This window comes from Magnolia sinica, chromosome 1, assembly GCF_029962835.1.
Source record: "Magnolia sinica isolate HGM2019 chromosome 1, MsV1, whole genome shotgun sequence".
NCBI classification, from domain to species: domain Eukaryota; kingdom Viridiplantae; phylum Streptophyta; class Magnoliopsida; order Magnoliales; family Magnoliaceae; genus Magnolia; species Magnolia sinica.
In genome coordinates, this window is record NC_080573.1 from 132388898 (window position 1) to 132408412 (window position 19515).

A 19515-nucleotide genomic window follows, 5' to 3' on the forward strand; every position below is an offset into this window, starting at 1 on the left:
CATATGAACATCAAAAATGCATTTCTTCCTAAGGACTTACAAGTATACATAGCCCAACCACCCGATTTTACTAGTCTAAAAAATTTGGTTTGCAGGCTTCACAAAGCATTATATGGACCAAAGCAAGCTCCTCATGCTTGGTTTCAACATTTTTTTGAAGTTTTGATTATGACTAGATTTACACAGTGTGACCATGATCCCTCAATCTTTACACGGTCTTTCTCTCATTGTATTGTAATCCTATTAGTTTATGTTGATGATTTACTTTTCACTGGTAGTGATAAAGTTAGCATAATAGGACTTCATCATGTTCTTCACTTGTCCTTTCGCATGAAAGATCTAAAAAATATTACATACTTTATAGGTTAGGAGTCTCTTGTACCAATCAAAATATACTCATCAGTCAACGAAAATATACCTAGGATCTTATTAATCTTGCAAACCTTTTTTTATTTACGGACAATCGAGATACTAATAGAGTTGAATATTCAATATGGCAAACAAGATAGTGATATATTAGAGCAGCCTACCCTATTTTGTCGTCTCATCAGCAGTCTTGTTTATCTCACAATGATAAGACCCGACATTGCTTATGTTGTCCAGGTGATTAGTTAGTTCATTGCTCAGACTTGTACCTTGCATGTGATTATTGTCTTACAAATACTTCAATATCTGTGAGGCACCATAGATTGTTCCCTGTTATTTCTCTCGACATCTGCTCTTGAGCTTGTCGCATATTCTGATGCTGATTGGGTAGGTTGTGCTCTCAGCTGACGATCTATAATGAATTATTATATGTTTCTTAGCACATCACTTATTGTTTAAAAGTTTAATAAGTAAATAACTGTCTCCAAGTCCAGTATAAAAGCTGGATATCGCGTTATATCTTCCGTCTGTAATAAGATTATTTGGCTTCATGAACTTCTTTTAAATTTTAGCATTACTCTTCTTACCCTAATTCCTCTTCATGTTGATAATACCAGTGCTATTTAAATTACCTTCAATTTGGTTTTTCATGAGAGGACAAAACACATTCAGGTGGGTTGTCACTTTATTCACGAAAACATTTCAATCTGAATTTTTTTCTCTTCCACACGTTGCATCTCAGGAAGCATCATTAAGGCAATCTACACATGATCGGTGATAACGAGGAAGATTAAAGATTAAAATCAACAATTGACGGTAAATTCTCAAATTTGACAAACAAATCGATGACAAAATTGACGGTTATCAGGCTCATTAGGTAAATTGAAAAGAGTAAATCAATGAAGAGAGAATGCAACTGAAACAACAAGTGAGGATGTGTACCAACATTGATATTATCACAAATATAGTTGTAAATAAGGGTGTCTCTCTCAAATGATTAATAGACACATAGCCCTCTCTTTATTAAGGGATCAAAAGACCATTTTCTTTTTTCTTTTTTTCATTTCACAAAAAATAACATATAATTTCAATCCACTATCCAATTGTAATATTCATACGAACTTCTAACCCTAGTCAACTAAGACCCTTTATTCTACATTCTAATTTTTAATTATAATCATTTGTTTCAACTATTAAAGATGACAAAAATATTTCTTTGTAATCATACACATCCTTAAGAAGTAACTATAACTTGCATATGTAGTGTTGGAATTATATGATCTTGAGAGCATTTGAAAGTTGATTTAATAAGCTTTCAATAAAAAATTTCACATCATTTGAACATGTTTGATATTCTAAAAGTGAGTTGCAAGTTTATACATGTGATTTAGGTAGATAGTTATGCCTTGTGAATTACTAGTCTTATATAGAGTTGGGGCTAAAATTTAATCCAAAGGTGTGTGAGTTCATGGTCTCAACATCACAATGATCTCCATTTAAAGGTCCAAATAAGAAGAAATGACAAAATAATCCACACCGTCAAATATGCTTTTAGATGTTTCTTGCTTTAGGTGGGACATTGGACCTGCAAATAGTGATGGGCATAATCCTCTAGGTTCAAAGACAATAACTCTCATACAAACCAAAAAAATAATATTAGCCCTTTAAGAGTTCAACCGTCTAGTTCACATAAAAATTAATCATATACATTGGAATGGTTGAAATGATCCATGAATCAAGTACTATTTAAATTAATATAGACAGTATTACTTCTATTCAATAAAAGAAAAATGGTCTTTATAAAAAAAGGTTGTCCAATAAGGGGCCATTTATATACCTGTAAAGTCCTTTAGTTCTAAATAGTTTAAAGGAAATCAATTTACAAGAGGTGTTTGGATGCCTGAAATCTACTATAATCTCTTTAAAATCGGAAAGACTTTATAGGAAAGATAACATTTTTAAGATCTGACAAAGGGTTGTTTTTGACATTACCTATAATGTCATTACAACCTAATGGTCGAATTTACCAAAACTTTGTTTAAAGAGATGTGCAACTCTCTCTCTCTCTCTCTCTCTCTCTCTCTCTCTCTCTCTCTCTCTCTCTCTCTCTCTCTCTATATATATATATATATATATATATATATATATACACTATGCCTCCGGTAGCTAGAAAAGCCTTCATGCACTGTAGGAGACTACTATACCCACAGATTGCATGTATTTTTCATTATTTTTTTTTTTTCTATTTTTTCCTCTTAGAAGCGATGTTGGAAGGGTTTGACCCCTTTTTTGATTGGAAGAGGAAAAGAAATGGTACTTTACTATTGTGCAAAAATATGGTGCACAGGAAATGTTTGTAGGGCCTATTGTGATTTGTGTATACCATCAAATCCATCTATTTTTAGGTCCCCATTTTTCCATCCTCGGGCCTTAAAAGTCAAGTCGATCTCAAAATTCGGTGGGCCACACCAATAATTTCAACAGTTTGAATGGTGGGTGTACTTATCCCAATTTTTCTTTATGGTGTGGCCCACCTGACTATTGTAATGACCTGGCATTTCCCGATCATCATGGTCAGATGAACCATTTGGCTGGATTATATATATATATATATATATATATATATATATATATATATATATATATATATATATATATATATATATATATATATATATATATATAGTTCATAGTGGGCCCATAAATAATCATAATTTTTTAATGGTGAGTGTTCTTATCCCAACTGTGGCTTGTGATGTGGTCCACTTGATCATGGGAATGACCTTCTTTTTTAAAAGAGACTTTAGACACTCACCCAAAAATGAGAATGAAGTTACTCTTCAAACTCTAATCAGATTTTGATAAAAACCTCCTCTTGAGAACTTGAGAATGTTAAAAAGTCTAAACCAGTCAATGGGCAGGTCCTCAACGCATCATGAAAACGACCAACAGATCCGATCAACAGATCCAGAAACTAGAAAACCAAACCACAACCGGTAAATCGCCCCTTTAAAAACCTTAACCATGCACCTCTTCAATAAAACTAAACTTGGTCAGCCTAGGAAATGTCAGAAATCTAAAAGAAAAAGGATGATAGAACCCTGATGTCCCCCAAAGGCAGCCAACAATTTCAATTAGCCAATCATGAACCAACCTAGTAAGGGGCATTGAGGAAACCTATCACTCTGAAGGCCTAAGACCCCTTGTGCATGGCAAAAAATTATGTAAGATAGATGAAGTAGATTGTTAGCCCACTGCACACCAATGACCACCTGACATACTTTCTACCTCACTAGGATTTGTCTTAGCTTCCCATACATCAAAATCTCAAAGTAGGGACATATCATGCCGTAAGATCTTTAAGAGCTAGCAGCCTCAATCTATAAATTTAGCCCCCATATTGTAATTCAATGGGAGGATGTAGACACATAGAGGGATTGAGAGGTATAAGGATGATCCGACAGAAGAACAAAGAGGAGGGTCTTATTCTTCGAAGACTTGGGAGATCCTAGATCGAAGGCCTTGCCTATCTCCAAAGTTTAGCCTTCAAAAGAAAATCCACCTAAGAATCCAGCAAGGCTTAACATTAGGTTGGAATCAAGAATATCCGATCATCCATTTTATGTAGAAAAGGGTATTTGATCTTTCATTTTATTTCTCACATCTCAGTCAAACTCCAAACTCATTTCACTCCATACATTCATAGCACCCATATAACCCAAGTCTCTTTAAAAAATTTGCCTACCTAGGGTTCTAAACCTTACGTTGCAAGGCTAAAATTGCATTTTGTTAAATATATTTTTTGCTCATTATTGCCTACCTAAAGCCATCCAGCTTTGTAAAGTAAGGCTAAGAATTCCTTTACTTTTTTTATATGTCATACTTCTTGTAGATTATCCAAAGCATGGCTAGATACGTATACTGAAAATTTGCCAAATCCTCTTAAAAAACATAATACATTATAGAGTAGAGACAATATATTGTGCAGGTAGAAAATGGTACCTAACTCCCTTTCTCTTTTGCCACGGAGCCCTTATCCAAAAATCTATAGTTGCAAATCAACTGTAAGAGTCACTCGAATTGAAGAATGCCTTGATTCTCTAGATTCGTAATCGATTCTATGGTTTATAGCTGATTGTATATTTAATATCTTTGTTAGCTAGTGACGACTTCAAAAACTTAAAGCTTACCACATGTATCCAAATCATACCCTTGACATATTGTACAACCAAGGAAAGAAAAGCGAGTCTAATTCAATCAAATTCTCATGCCTGGCAGGGGCATGTGCATGAACCCTCACACAGAAAGCATTCACAAAGTCTAATCGATCTAGTCAAACCTATAATATGACCACATTGAATGGCATATATAGTCCAAGTGGGCCCCACAGATAAGCAATATTTTTTTATAATGATTGTCGTTTTCAGTCATGTGGCCCACTTGATTTTTAGAATGGCCTTTTTGTATGCGTAAATTAATGAGACTCTTGATATGATATGACGCTTGATATAGCCTTCCTAATCCTTGAAATGCTAACATGTCATGCATGCACTCAGAAATTGTACGTGGCATACATTAACTCAACTAAAACCAACTAGATTGTGCACCCCACTGTCGTTTTATCATGGATACTTGTGAAAATGGGATCATTGGATTTTTTTCTTTCATTTCTATCCATTCAATAAATCTCTATAAAGCATATAGATAATTAATGAAATAAGCTTAATTTATGGTTCATGATGCATCTAAACTAATTATACCATAAGCTTAATAGTTTAATTTAACTTATCATATGCTACATATGTAATTTCTAAGATGACGGTTGGAGGACTTTGGTACATTAATTGATAAACATTGAGCTCTCTCACCACCCAAAATTATTGGCAATTAGAGGACTTTGGTACATTTTCCACCCTCAAACCCCAAGGCTCAAGAAATAAAGAATATGAAAAATATATTACACACTGCTGGTGAAACTATAGAGGATGATACCCAATAACATCGCTTAATGAATGACATACTGATATCCCAACTACTCTTTAAAGGATTTGCCCCATTGGATAATGAGTTTTTGAAAGAAACCTATACGCAACTCTAATAATTCAGGGGAAGTGGTCCTCCACATGTGGGAACCTTATGTCTAAGGCTAACGAAGAAGGAAAATGTAACTTCTCATGTGTGGTGTGATGCAAAAAATGAACTACTTTGCGAGAGAATCTACAAATATGCTAAGAGGGTATTAGAATTGGTGGAACATGTGCGAAAGGAGCCATCTCTAGTGACATGATTATAAGGCTTCCAATTATCCTATAAAATGGCCAAATTTAGTCGGACTCTTTCTTAAAATGCAACATGAGCTTAAACATATATATGATGGGAGAAGACATTACATTATGAATACTTTGTAGAGGTTTTTTTTTTTTTTAATATTGTTTATTTAATTTATCATTATTAATTTGTTAGTATTTTAGTAATTTATTGGTATGAAAGGACTCAGGCCTACACAATGCTTAGTTTAGTTTAAAGGTAGGTTTGAGGCTTTATCAAAATTGGTTCACCACAATAGTCCATTTTATATCGAATTATTTTACATGATTTGAAAATTTTAAAAGAATTTACTGCTAGAAGCTTTACCTGGTGTACATATCCACTTTTTAATATATAAATATTTCATATATTATTTAATATAAAAAATCATTTACTTGTAAATAATTCACTTTTCAGATGTAAGTTGATTACAACTTTAAACTTAAAATGCATTCACTCATCCTCTAAATAACAATTTTGTTTAATGTAATCTCTGTGAACTCGAGTTGCAAGAAGTGTTTGAAATTGAAAATAAATTATGCTATTAGACCATACCATATTCCCACTGTCTTAGTGCAAACAAGAACCAGAGAAAGTAGTCAATCTCACCATCTTAAACTAACCAAAATCTTCAATGAGAGGTGTCCATCTCAACCACTATAACATTTTGAAGAATCTTCCCCGGGAATTATGTGGTCCTCGGCCAGAGGATATGCACATTTGTCGATTGTCTCCTGAGTGTGGTCCATGCTTCAGTAGTTTAGACCGTGAGTTACGTATGATTTCTCGGGCTGAATTCACGTTTGTTCGAAAAGATCTTAGACTACCGTTTGGGGTCCACTCATAATGAGTATATGGAATCCAAACCGCTAATCTGGTGGACCATCTCATGTTCACCATGGATCCAGAGATTCATTCTCCTCCCGAATTTTAGGTGGGACACACCACAGGGAGTAATTTATAATCATTTCTCGGAAATACAAATCCTCCGCTGGTAGTCTCAGGAGTTTCAACACCCAGTCAAGGGTTCGAGTACCCATAGGTGGTGAAATTCAACTGCAGCGTGAATGTGTGGGGGTGTGTGTGCGTGTGTAATAAATAAATAAATAAATAAATTCACATGGTCTGGCCCACAGGAGCTATTGAATGACCTGGTTTTAGGTGTGGTCCTTTGTCCTGGTGTTCTCAACTGATGAATAGCTGGGGTGGTTTACACAAAACACGGCTGTCATCATATTTCATCTGGAAGTTTCTACGGTAGGTGTCACCCTCACCAATGTCCTCCATTGTTTCCTTTGGTGTGGCCCACCTGAGAAATGAATTAGAATGAATTTTGAGATCTGGGCTTAATATGATGGGCCCTACCAGATGAACGGTTTGGATTCCACATAAACATCACTGTTAGCCTACACAATTCGAAGCGCACGGTAGCTTAATCTGTATTGGAACGCATGTGTACAAACCCATCTCAGCCATTGAAGTTTTGGCCTGTTTTCAGTTGACTTTGGACGAAGGTCGGTTGTTCTTTTCTTCTCAATCGTGGGTTTGCAGATAATCGGGTAAGGGTTTATATCATCTTATCAAAAATAGCTCACTGCTTCACTGTATCCACTCTAGGATCATCCATAGATCTGGATCACCTAACGTGGGCCCATCGAGGATACTGGCATACTGCATTGAGAAATACTCAGATACTCTGGCAAAGTACAGTACTCAGTATGCACGCACACAAAAGTTATACACGTGGCATCGTATGCCTCAAATTCAAAAGTCCCACTGGGTTGGTTTACAACTCAAAAGTCCCACCAGACATATAATCTCAGCTGGCCAATTGCTGGACATCTAATAATCGATGGTCCAAATTAAAAAGATAAGTGACATTGATCTGAGGTCAGGATCATCCCATAATTTTAATTATCGGGCTATGCACTATCAACAGCGGATCTCGTTATTTCCACTGTTGGATCTGAAGTTAATGAATGCCACATGTGTAATACCCACGTGCATGCGTACGGAGCATTGCACTCTGCCAGAGTATTAAAGAACTGTGTTCCTCTACAGTCCTCGGGCAGAGGAGCATATAACTCGGCTGTTCCTCTCCCCGAGTCACTATCCATCTCCCTACCAAACCAAATCATTCCTATCTCTCACACATGCAACTGCTCTTTTAAAAGAGCCTCTCTCTCTCTCTCTCTCTCTCTCTCTCTATTTATTAACTCATTACAGTCGAAGGAAACGGTTCCTTGCATGGCAATCTCAATCTCAAATGCTTGCAATTTCCAGAGCTCCTGAAAAAGAAACCACTTATTAGATTTTTCCACCCAATACCCATTTGGGCTTTGTTAAAACTACCTTTTCATTGCTTTTTCTGTACTGTTTGTGTGTAATTCTTTAATCTAGCTTGAGTCTGTACACATGGGTTTTGCTTGTTTTCCTTCCTTTAAGTTCACCCATCTCTCATTTCTGATGGGTTGTTTCGGTTTCCCGATTTCCTTTCTGTTGAGTGAGTATTTGGGTGTGGAAGCTTCAGTTTCCAGAATGAAGTATTAGAGATTTATGGGCTGTTCGATCTCGGATGAGAAATGGGGCGGCGATTGGTTCTCGCAATGGTGCTTTTCTGCATCGCAATTGGTTCTGAATTCCATGGATCTGAAGGTAATGAAGTGAGCTGAGTTTGTAATATGGGTGTAGGATTTATTTTTTTTATGCCCTTTCTTTGGGTTTAGGACTATTTTGATTTAGACCCCATTTTAGTTATTTGATGGACATTACTTGAATTGATGTGATTTTCATGTTTTCTTTCACTGAGAATGCGTATATGTGCGATTATATTGGTGGATGTTTTTCTTTCAGATGTATTCGTATGTATGGAATTGTTGTGTTTCCCTGTTTGGAGAAGGAATTAGGATCTGGGTTCTTCTCAATGAATTGGGATCGTTATTGTTTCAATAATAGTCGGTAATGCTTTGGATGGGATCCGATGTATGGAGATCACTTTGTTGGGAAGTCAGTTCTGGTGGTATCTTCATTACAAGAATTCTGTTGTGTGGCAGAACCTTGAAGAAAATTCCATTCATTATCTTAAGTGGAGCTTAGACTCTCTTACTTTTGGTTTCTCTCTCTTTCATCTCAATTAGCATGATAGGGACTATGGAGTTTTTATACTTATGTGATTTAAGATGTATTTCATGAGTGAAATCAGTTTATTGCATGGATGTAAATTGCTGCATGCCTATATGAGATATTTTCTGTAAGTTGTTTGATGTTTGTATATTGAATTGGGGGTATTTCAAAGCTTGTTCACCCAAGCTGTTTGGAGTACAGAATTTCAACAATTCTTTTAGCATTGTATAGGCTTGTGCATCAAATGCAATCTTCTTCAGACCTTGCTCATGCCCTTTCTACACATTGATGCAAGGGTTCCTTGCCTTTTCCCAATCTGCCTGGTGCCACCAAAAGCTAAACATGGCTTGACTTAGGTTCCATTTTGGGGTTACCTCCAAATTGTGTTTGGTGGGGCTTCCCAAGCGTGCTTGTTTTCTCGAGCGGCCTGGAAAACAGAACCCCTATTGAATGGGTTTACATCCTCCTTCCCCCATCCCCCTTTTTGCCGCAAATCACTGGAGAAATAAGAATAAGAACTCTCTCTCTCTCTCTCTCTCTCTCTCTCTCTCTCTCATCATTTATCTCAACCACAATTTCACGGTAATGCATCTTGTCAGCCTTGGAACCGTGAGCACCCACATGTACTGTTATCTACTTGAGATATTTATGGAATGCTAATGTCTTTCTGAGGAGATCAGTGCGTGGCATTCCTTCCATTTATGTAGTATGAATGAACTTGCTCTAACTACAATTGTATATTCAATGAGGAATTTGATTCACTTGACCAAGGTCGCTTATCTCCTTGCATAAGCACATGGTTCATTCCATATCTTATTGTACAGATAACATGCCCCATGAATTGTGGCATTAGATAGTTACTGTGGACAGAAAATGTCATGAAAAAGCAGTTAATACAAATACACCTGGAAGTTATACTGCCATAGGTGTAACCAGGTAAAGCTCTGTGAATCTTACATAGTTATACTAATATGGTTTTGCAGGATCTGCTGCATATCTGCTTAGAAAATTGCAATCAAAATCATTATACGTGCCACCATTTGCTTATAGGATTGTGCTACCGATAACCTTGGGGGCTCCGTCTAAGAGCATAGATATGGAAGTTCATCTCTCAAGATTGATTGCCCCTTCTATGCTTGCACCACATGGACCCATAGAAAAAGGTTACTCTTTACGATTGTTCAGGTACTTCTAGTTTCTTATAGTTTTGTTATGGATATGTAATTATTTGGTTCTCTTGCAGGCTATGCTAATTCCTCACAACCGACATTTCCTGCGCCTCGTCCTACCGAAGATAGAACACCCACTTTTGAATACCATGGAAAATCGCCAAGAACAAGTCCACCAGGTCCACTAGCTTTACCTAAAGGTGACCTTTATTAAATCACTATCCTACCAAAATGTATTTGCACTCATCATCATTTGATGAGGATTACTGCTTGCAATCCAGTATCAGTTTCACCTCTTCCAATGATGTTGCCACCGAAGTTGGCACCTGCACCGCCAGGAGTGCAAGATCCAGTAGCGTCCGCACCCCAGAATGCTCCATCTCATCATAAAAGCAAGGAACATAAGCAATCAAGGGGGGTGGCCCCATCCACGGGGAATCAGACACCCCACGCAGTTGATGGGGCAGGTTATCTCTCTCAATATTAGCATTTCATCATCATCATTGTCATAATTATCATCACATCATAGCTTTGTCCAAGCTATTTGCGCATCGACATTACCACTTACTCCCTGCAAATATGTCTCTGTTATGCTGAATTTTCAGGATGATATTTGGTTTCCAATTGATCCCTCTAAATATCATTTACTAGGAAATAATTATAGGAAAATAGCATATACTAGAAAATGAATGTTCGAGGGTGGATGTGATGGGAAAGCACCAAATGGTAATGCACTGTTGGTTTGTTTTAGCATCACTCGAAGGTTGAAGTTGATTCTGATATGGTTTTCAACAATTTTTCATTGCAGTGCCAAGGCAATCTCCAATGCAGCCCAAGGAACCACTAGTGCCACCAGCTACACATCCAAGCATTTCGAGGGTAGCTCCAACCAGTAAATCAGGTGCTCCTTTTGGCATAAAATAAAAATAAAAATCTAAGCACTTGAATGTATTTCAAATGGAACCATTTGCTAGAAAATAATTATAGGAAAAAATAGCATATACTAGAAAATGAATGCTAGAGGGCGTGTATGATGGTAAAGCACCAAGCCACCAAATGGTAATGCACTGATGGTTCATTTTAGCATCACTTGAAGGTTGAAGTTGATTCTGATATGGTTTTCACCATTTTTTTCATTACAGTGCCAAGTCAATCTCATTCTCCAATGCAGCCCAAGGAACCACTAGTGCCACCAGCTACACATCCAAACATTTCGAGGGTAGCTCCAAGCATTAGATTAGGTGCTCCTTTTGTCATAAAATAAAAATAAAAATCTAAGCACTCGAGTGTACTTCAAATGGAACCATGAATTCTTGTTTCATCCAATTGATCCCTCTAAATATCATTTACTATAAAATAATTATAGGAAAAAATAGTATGTACTAGAGAATGAATGCTTGAGGGCGGGTATGATGGGAAAGCACCATATGGTAATGCTCCGTTGGTTCTTTTTAGTATCACTTGAAGGTTGAAGTTGATTCTGATACAGTTTTCACTGTTTTTTTATTACAGTGCCAAGTCAATCTCCAATGCAGCCCAAGGAGCCACTAGTGCCACCTGCTACACGTCCAAGCCTTTCGAGGGTTGCTCCAGCCATTAGATCAGGTGCTCCTTTTGGCATAAAATAAAAATAAAAATCTAAGCACTCAAATGTATTTCAAATGGAACCATGAAATCTTCCTCTCATTTCACCAGCTGGAGAAGCAATGGAATATGATTGGTCTTGATTGCAAGTTGAAATTGATTTTGATGCGGTTTTGACCGTGTTTTCATTACAGTACCGAGTCAATCTCCAACCCCGCAGGAATTGCCACTAGTGCCTCCAGCCACACATCCAAGTGGTTCAAGGATTGCTCCAATTACTACGTCAGGTGCTCCTTATGTCATTATTGTTGTTGTTGTTGTTGTTGTTATTTCAATCCAAGCATTCAAATTATTTCAATTGGAATCATGAAGTCTTCCTCTGATTCTAATGCCGTCTTATTCGCCATATGAGAGAAACAATGGAATATGATTGATCCTGACCTGGTCTTCGTATGATCTACAGAACCCTCTGCTTCTCCTGTATCAATCTTTCCCCCGATTCTTCATGGTAGAAGGCATGGAAGGCTGGTTGCTGCACCTCCAAGGGAGATATTCAACCATTTATCTCCTGCAAGTCATTCTCCAACGAAAGGTTTTTTTGCATATTGAGCTTTCAAGTTGTAAATGCATGGATTAAAAGTGCAAGTTCTACGCCAACGAATGTTGATCTTGCCTGCAGGTTCATCTCCTGTTATAAATCCAACACCGCATGAAGCCCCAAAGCCCCCAGATGATGCTTCTCCCCTGTCTAACCCATTTCCCAAGCCTCCTATAAGGAAGAGGGTTCTAAGTCCTGCACCTGCACCTGCAGCTCCGATCTCATCTCATAAATATCATGCAAGGAAAAAAGTCATTAGCCCTCCACCTGCAGCCACACGTTTGTTTCCTCCACCATCATACCACCAAGGTTGGGTTTTGGCTGAAAGTGTGTCAATCAAACCAAATGTGACAGGCGATATGAATGCATGTATTTGGCTCATCTAATGCTTCTCCCTTTCTTCATTTTTGTTAAAGGTCCAGTAGTCTCTCCAGCTCCTTCACATCCTCCAATGGTACACCCTAAGAGGAGTCGACAAAGGCCACATGGTCCTCCAGCCCTAAATCAAGGTACTTGAATAATTCACAATTCACTGCGAATGGTGGCACTGCTTCAAACCAGATGAGATGCAAATGCTATTTCTGCAATTGCACATTTTGATCTCCTCGTCATGCACAACTTGGCAAATATGTGCATGATCTGAGCTGTTCGTCATGTTGGCTCCAATGTGTATTTTCTGTGGCCTGAAGATCAGGCCATTTGGTCATCAAGTGACCACATTTATATGGAAAAATTGACCGTTAGAAAACATTAGAAGAAGTTCATGTTTGTTGTACATGCATGGCCCACTTGATGAATCACGTCAAGCACACAGTGAACCTCCCTGCTGAATGGCCTAGATCTTGTACCCATTGCCACATTGAAATCAGGAGAGGGAAAATTGACAGTTATAAAACATTAGAAGAAGTTCATGTTTGTTGTACATGCATGGCCCACTTGCTGAATCATGTCAAGCACACAGTGAACCTCCCTGCTGAATGGCCTAGATCTTGTACACATTGCCACATTGAAATCAGGAGGGATTGGAAATCCTACTCTTTCATTAGCTTTGGCAGGGGGCCTCAAACAAGATATCGTTGCTTTAAGTTTTGACTTGGTTGCTTCACATCAGGCCCTTCTCTCTCTCCTATACCATCACCCTTTCCTCCAACAGTGAACCAGGGAGCTCCTGCACCTTTGCCATCACTAGCAGTTCCATCTGGCCCAGCTGAAAGTATGGGAAAAATTACCTTTCCGTCTGTTGCTATTTCTTCACCATGGTTGTTTCATTTATGGTGTTGAAAGTTGCTTATGGTTATGACCTGGTATAGGGCAAGGGCCTATTCACCCCCCGACTGTTTCTCCTTCCGCTCCATTCCCAAAGAAGCCGAGGATGCCATTGCCATCACCAATTCGAGCATTACCACCTCCACCTCCTAATCAAGGTACATATTCAGGACCCTCTCACTGTCTCTTCTTATTCTGCCTTCGTAATGTAATCTATGTGAATCCCAAGGAAATTAATCACGTTTCTGGAGTCTGACTCACTCTTGGCTGGGAATAATCATATTGCCTGAAACTTACTGTGAAAAATGTCCGAGACTTGCTGAAACAACTGAACTGAGTTGACTTGGTTTGGCAAGTCCAGATTCCTTAATCCCAAGTGGACAGCACAGAGAGCACTCTGTGCAGGCTTGTGCTTCAAACCAAATATCAATATTTGTAAATTGAAAGTTTGATTTTGTCCAACTTGCAGATTGTACATCAGTGGCATGCGTGGAGCCATTAACGAACACCCTTCCTGGATCACCTTGTGGCTGTGTTTGGCCGATTCAAGTTGGACTGCATCTGAATGTCGCACTTTACACATTCTTCCCTTTGGTTTCAGAGCTAGCCCAAGAAATTGCAACTGGAATTTTCATGAAACAAAGCCAGGTCCGCATCATGGGAGCAAATGCTGCCAGCCAGGATCAGGACAAGACCATTGTCCTCATTGATCTGGTACCGCTCAGAGATAGATTCGATAACACTACGGCTTTTTTGACGTACGAGAAATTCTGGCACAAACAAGTTGTCATAAAGACTAACTTCTTTGGTGACTATGATGTTTTATATGTTCGATATCCAGGTAGTGGGCCTTCTTTTTCTTCAGTTATGTTTATATTTGAGAAATACAATGGGGCAGGGTTGCAGATTTGCCTCTGTGCAATTCATCAGGTGGGGCTGCCTACATTGAACATGTGCTAGCCTAAAAATAAGGATGGTCCACTTGTCAGTTGAGCTGGACAAGTAGATTGAATATGGACTGCTGTCTCTCTTTTCTCATATGCTTGTTGCCCACCTGATGAGTGGACCAGCTTGATGTCTGGGCCTGTGCATGTTGCCTGCTGGCCTAACCTGATGAATGGCATGCTAGACCTCCTTACAATCTCACTTGGGAATCCCATTGGCAAGGTCCTATATGCTTGAAAGGCAGATCAGCAGACTGTTTTAAAACTATCTTTTCTCACAGGCCTTCCTCCTTCACCACCTTCGGCACCTGCCAGCATCAACGTAGATGGTGGGCAACTTGCTAATGACAATAACTCAAGGAGGATACAGCCTCTAGGTGTTGATGTGAAGAAACGGAGAGAAAAACTTGGTGGCAGCCTAATTGTTATCATAGTTCTATCATCTGCTATAGCTTTGGTTTTAAGTATTGTAGCTTTGTGGCTTTTGCTATGGAAGCGTGGTAGTCATGCTTGTCAGCCTGCACCAACCATGCGTGCTTCAATACCTCCTACCAAGCCATCAGGTAAACATTATTCCTTGCAAACAATGCTTTTGACTTGTCTAGGTTGGGGCCCCACCCAATGTTGTCAAATCGCATATGCCATTGTATGCAACCAGCATATGCTGTTCGCATGCTAGCATATGCGATTGCATATAGCTCTAGCTTATTTATTTTTAATATGTAAAAAAAGGGAAAAAATTATAAAAAAAAATTTTGAAAAAAATCTAAAAAATTAGGAAAAACTATGCCTAATTACTGCAAGTGGTTGGATTGGGTTCTTTTACCTATTTCATTGTAGTTTGAGTGTTTGAGACTATTGGACCATCTATAAATTAAGTTATATATTTAATTACTTATATTATATTTATATAAAATTTAACAAAACAAACAACAAGTTTCATTAAGAGAGAATTAATTATTAAAAACTTCGAATATAGAAATTTTATTGATAAATGATGACTTGATAACTTGAACAACTTATAACAAGCTACAACTTAATTTACAAATACAATTTACAATTTACAAAAAAAGAGCACAACTTACAAAGTTACAAGTTTCAATTTATTGACTTCTAAATTTAATATATGAAAAAATAAACATACTAACATGGGCTACCATACACGTATATGATGTTTGGATACATGGATTCAACGGTCATTTTTTTTTACCATTGGGACCTATATGCGATCGCAAATGGAGTATGCCATTGCATACTTGTTGCACAAAAACGTATGCCATCGCATACTATCCTGGATCGCATATGTTGGTATATGCCTTCTGAAAAAAAAAGGTATGCCATCGCATACTATCCTGGATTGCATATGTTGGCATGTGCCTTCTGGAAAAAAAAAATGGCATATGCGATCGCACATGACGACATTAGCCCCACCTTTGGTAACTTAAGCTGTTGATCTGTTGGGACCCATTATGGGATGGGCCATGCCTTATTCTCCTCTTGCAGATGATCCCATTCATACCATCAAAATGAATGCTTACAACCTATGGTTCACATTTAAAAGTGGTCCAGTTGAACTTTAAGATCAACTGATGGCGGAGATTTCTGGCCATCTCCCTGCACGAGGTGCTTGCCATATAAATGATTTGGATTCACCAAGAGGTGGGCCGCACATGTATAGCTTATTGGGTGGAATGAAAGCTCGATCAAACATCATATACCTTCTCTTTTAGTTACATGTGTGACCTTTTCTCCCATTTTGGCATGTCAGGAGGGGCCGGATCTATGGTGCTTGGCAGCTGGGCTAGTTCCACATCACTGTCCTTCAGCTCTAGCATAGCAACATATACTGGGTCAGCTAAAACATTCAGTGCGGGTGAGATTGAGAAAGCTACGGATAGCTTCAACATTTCAACAGTGCTTGGAGAAGGTGGTTTCGGGCGTGTTTACAGCGGTGTGCTTGAAGATGGAACAAAGGTGGCTGTCAAGGTTCTCAAGAGAGATGATCAGCAAGGTAGCCGAGAATTTTTGGCTGAGGTTGAGATGCTTAGCCGTTTGCATCATAGGAACTTGGTCAAGTTGATTGGTATATGCACAGAAGAGCATAGCCGATGCCTGGTCTATGAACTTATTCCCAATGGCAGTGTGGAATCTCACTTGCACGGTACCGAAAACAAACCTTATCACATTTTAGCTGTTGTGTGGACTTAGTATAGATTGCTAATTAAGACAAGTATGGGGTCCTGAGCCTCAGCAAATAATTCTGATGCATAGAATTCCATACATGTGGTGGCCATGGTTCTCTGAGCCTGGCTGTTGATCTGCTCGCTGTGGATGGGGATGCTCCAAGAATCTCCTAGATTGGAATATCCTAACTTTACTATCGTTGATCAAGAAACAAGAAATGCTCCATATTGAACAGACAGTTGGCCGAGATTGAAAAGCTTAGGACCTTCCAATGTGGCATTTTTTTGGGGACATTGCTTTCCATGCTGGGGCCTGTCAGGTCAACGATCTAGATCTCCAAGCCATAGGTCCTGCATGTACTACATCCTGTGCAACGGCAAATTATTGCTGATGCTCAGGACCATGTAGTTTCTCATTAGGTAGTTGATTTCTTCTTCTTCTTCTTCTTCTTCTTTTTTTTTTCTTTCTCATCATGGCCTATACTAAAAGGCCATGAGTTATTTGATCCTTTTAAGAAATGGTTTTGAATGTGATCAATGCTCAGGAGTTGACAAGGAAACTGCTCCGCTTGATTGGGGTGCCCGTATGAAGATTGCACTTGGTTCAGCTCGAGGTTTGGCCTATCTGCATGAGGATTCTAGTCCACGTGTTATCCATCGGGATTTCAAGTCCAGCAACATCTTGTTGGAACATGATTTCACTCCGAAAGTGTCCGATTTCGGATTGGCTAGATCGGCATTGGACGGTGGAAACGAGCACATCTCAACACGTGTTATGGGAACTTTTGGGTATGAAGTTATTCCATCTATAATGCTCCAAACATGAATCTCATCTTGCTTTTCATATAAACTTCTAGAGCAAATATCCAATGCTCTGCCAGGCAGTTCATCTGGTGGCCACCATCTTGAATGTGTCGTACTCCAACATACAGAAGGGCCCACTTTTCTCTTCATGGTGTGTGTCCCATGTTGAATGGGTTATGCCCCAACATATAGGATTCACCTATCTTTTATCGAGGCAGTTCATCTGATGTGCCATCATGGTCACACCCCAAATTCTCTCACACTGGGTAGTCTTATCTGTCCAATCTGGTGATCCTCTCTGGTTGATTGTAGCCTATCGAGAAGTAGGCCACTGTTTGGAAAGTGAAAACTCAATTTAGGAAAATTCTGTGCATTGTCCATCTATTATGTGGACTACCAATTTAGCAGTTGTGATTGCAGGTGGAACTCAGTGTACAGTCGTTGGGGTAAAAACAAAAAACCTTCGGCCAAGCATCATATAACCTCTAAAACTTATGTAGAGCTTAAACAACGTGTGTTGATCTCTTCTTGTTTTGCAGTTATGTGGCACCCGAGTATGCAATGACAGGCCATCTTCTTGTGAAGAGTGATGTTTACAGCTATGGTGTTGTACTTCTTGAGCTTTTAACGGGAAGGAAACCTGTGGATATGTTGCGTCCTCCTGGTCAAGAGAATCTGGTTACATGGGCCCGACCACTCCTCACGAGCAAGGAGGGGTTGGAGATGATCATTGACCCATCTCTAGGATCTAATTTCCCATTCGACAGTGTGGCCAAAGTAGCGGCTATTGCTTCAATGTGTGTTCAGCCGGAAGTCTCGCACCGGCCATTTATGGGTGAGGTAGTACAGGCCTTAAAGCTAGTGTGCAATGAGAACGATGAGAAGAGAGGTGCATCAGGTAGTTTTAGCCAAGAGGACTTATCCTCAGCTCAGGACATTGATACCAGGGTTAGTAATGCTTCGAGTCAGCCGCCGGAAACTCGGTCCTTCTTAACAGCTGATTATGACTCAGGCCTTGAGGCAGAGAGAGCAATATCAACATCAGAGATATTCAGTATGACAGCACGAATCACGAGGCAGGAATCAGGATCTTTCCGGAGGCACTCTTGTTCAGGACCTCTAAGCACAGGCAAGAACGGGCAGTTCTGGCAGGGAGGTGTTTCAAGAGGCAGCGTGAGTGAGCATGGTGTGACTCTCAAATCATTGGCAGGGCTGGAGGGTGGCAAAATGTGGCCATGATGATTGAAATCCAATGACTTTGCAGAGACCCATCAAAAGATTTTCGCAGTTGGCATGCACACATGGAAGGTTTACCATGAATTTGGTTGTCAATAATGTCGCGCTGCTCTTGCAACTGGAATAAGGAATAGAGAGCATGCAGATCATCATGGTCCGGGGATTTCGAATGCAATTGCATAATTTGGATGATGTTAAGGTTGTTATGGACCTGAATAAAACTCCATGACTACTTTGAACAAGGGCCATGTTGCTTCAGTTTGTCTTTGCAGCATTTTGACCCATAGTTCTAGTGGGTTATGGTTGTTTCAGATTTTTGAGAGAACTAAAGCTCTGGTGGATTCGCATCCCTCCCACACTGATTATGGGAGGGTGTTTGTAATTTTCTAACTGAAATTCATCAAGGCCTGTTTTTGTTTCCAATGCTTGTGAATTTGTTACACGTGAGGTTTAAATTCCGAGAAACCAAATCTGTGCAGGCTGCTATACAAATTGACTCGTGTGATTTGGCTTGGTGGCATGGGTGGGATTCTTAAAATTTGACCACGTCTAATTGAAGTAATGACCCTGGCAGTAAGAAAAGTCTAATTGAAAGAATGACTCTGGCAGTAATAAAAATTCCACAGGCTTTGCCTTCTCTATTTTTTGTATATGAACCAAGGGCCTGTTTGGATCCTTGTAGTTCATGCATTTCGAACTGGATTGGGTAAAAAAAGAAAAGAAAAAGAGAGTTTAAAATGCTTGCGTTGTCCAATACAAGGATCCAAATTGGCCCTAAATGTATTCCACTCTCGATGATCAAGATAGTGAATTTTGATCTACGATCCATCTGATGATGGTCCACTAGATCAACAATCCTAATCACCTTGTTCATGTTCCACATCACTATGTAGATGGATGATAGGGTTTTGTTATTTTAGAATATGTTTTTCACC

The 19515-nt window shown here is 39.1% G+C and overlaps 1 protein-coding gene across 11 annotated transcripts; it reads left to right on the forward strand.

The window, feature by feature from the left end:
• Nucleotides 1–7850: 7850 nt before the first annotated feature.
• LOC131218012 (receptor-like serine/threonine-protein kinase ALE2) lies at nt 7851–19003 on the forward strand. Of its 11 annotated transcripts, none has more exons than XM_058212703.1 (18): nt 7851–8328; nt 9780–9959; nt 10040–10165; nt 10253–10432; nt 10774–10866; nt 11108–11206; nt 11478–11570; nt 11744–11836; nt 12013–12141; nt 12229–12456; nt 12564–12656; nt 13259–13360; nt 13458–13571; nt 13883–14254; nt 14639–14920; nt 16126–16518; nt 17086–17329; nt 17884–19003. In XM_058212703.1, exons 1-18 carry the CDS (start codon nt 8256–8258, stop codon nt 18581–18583), a joined length of 3594 nt encoding a protein of 1197 aa, XP_058068686.1. In that variant the 5' UTR covers nt 7851–8255; the 3' UTR covers nt 18584–19003. The 11 variants fall into 11 exon arrangements, with proteins under 11 accessions (XP_058068686.1, XP_058068683.1, XP_058068691.1 ...); XM_058212700.1 differs by having other exon boundaries at nt 7852–8328; nt 10247–10432; XM_058212708.1 differs by lacking the exon at nt 11478–11570 and having other exon boundaries at nt 7852–8328; nt 10247–10432.
• The last annotated feature ends 512 nt before the right edge of the window (nt 19004–19515 follow it).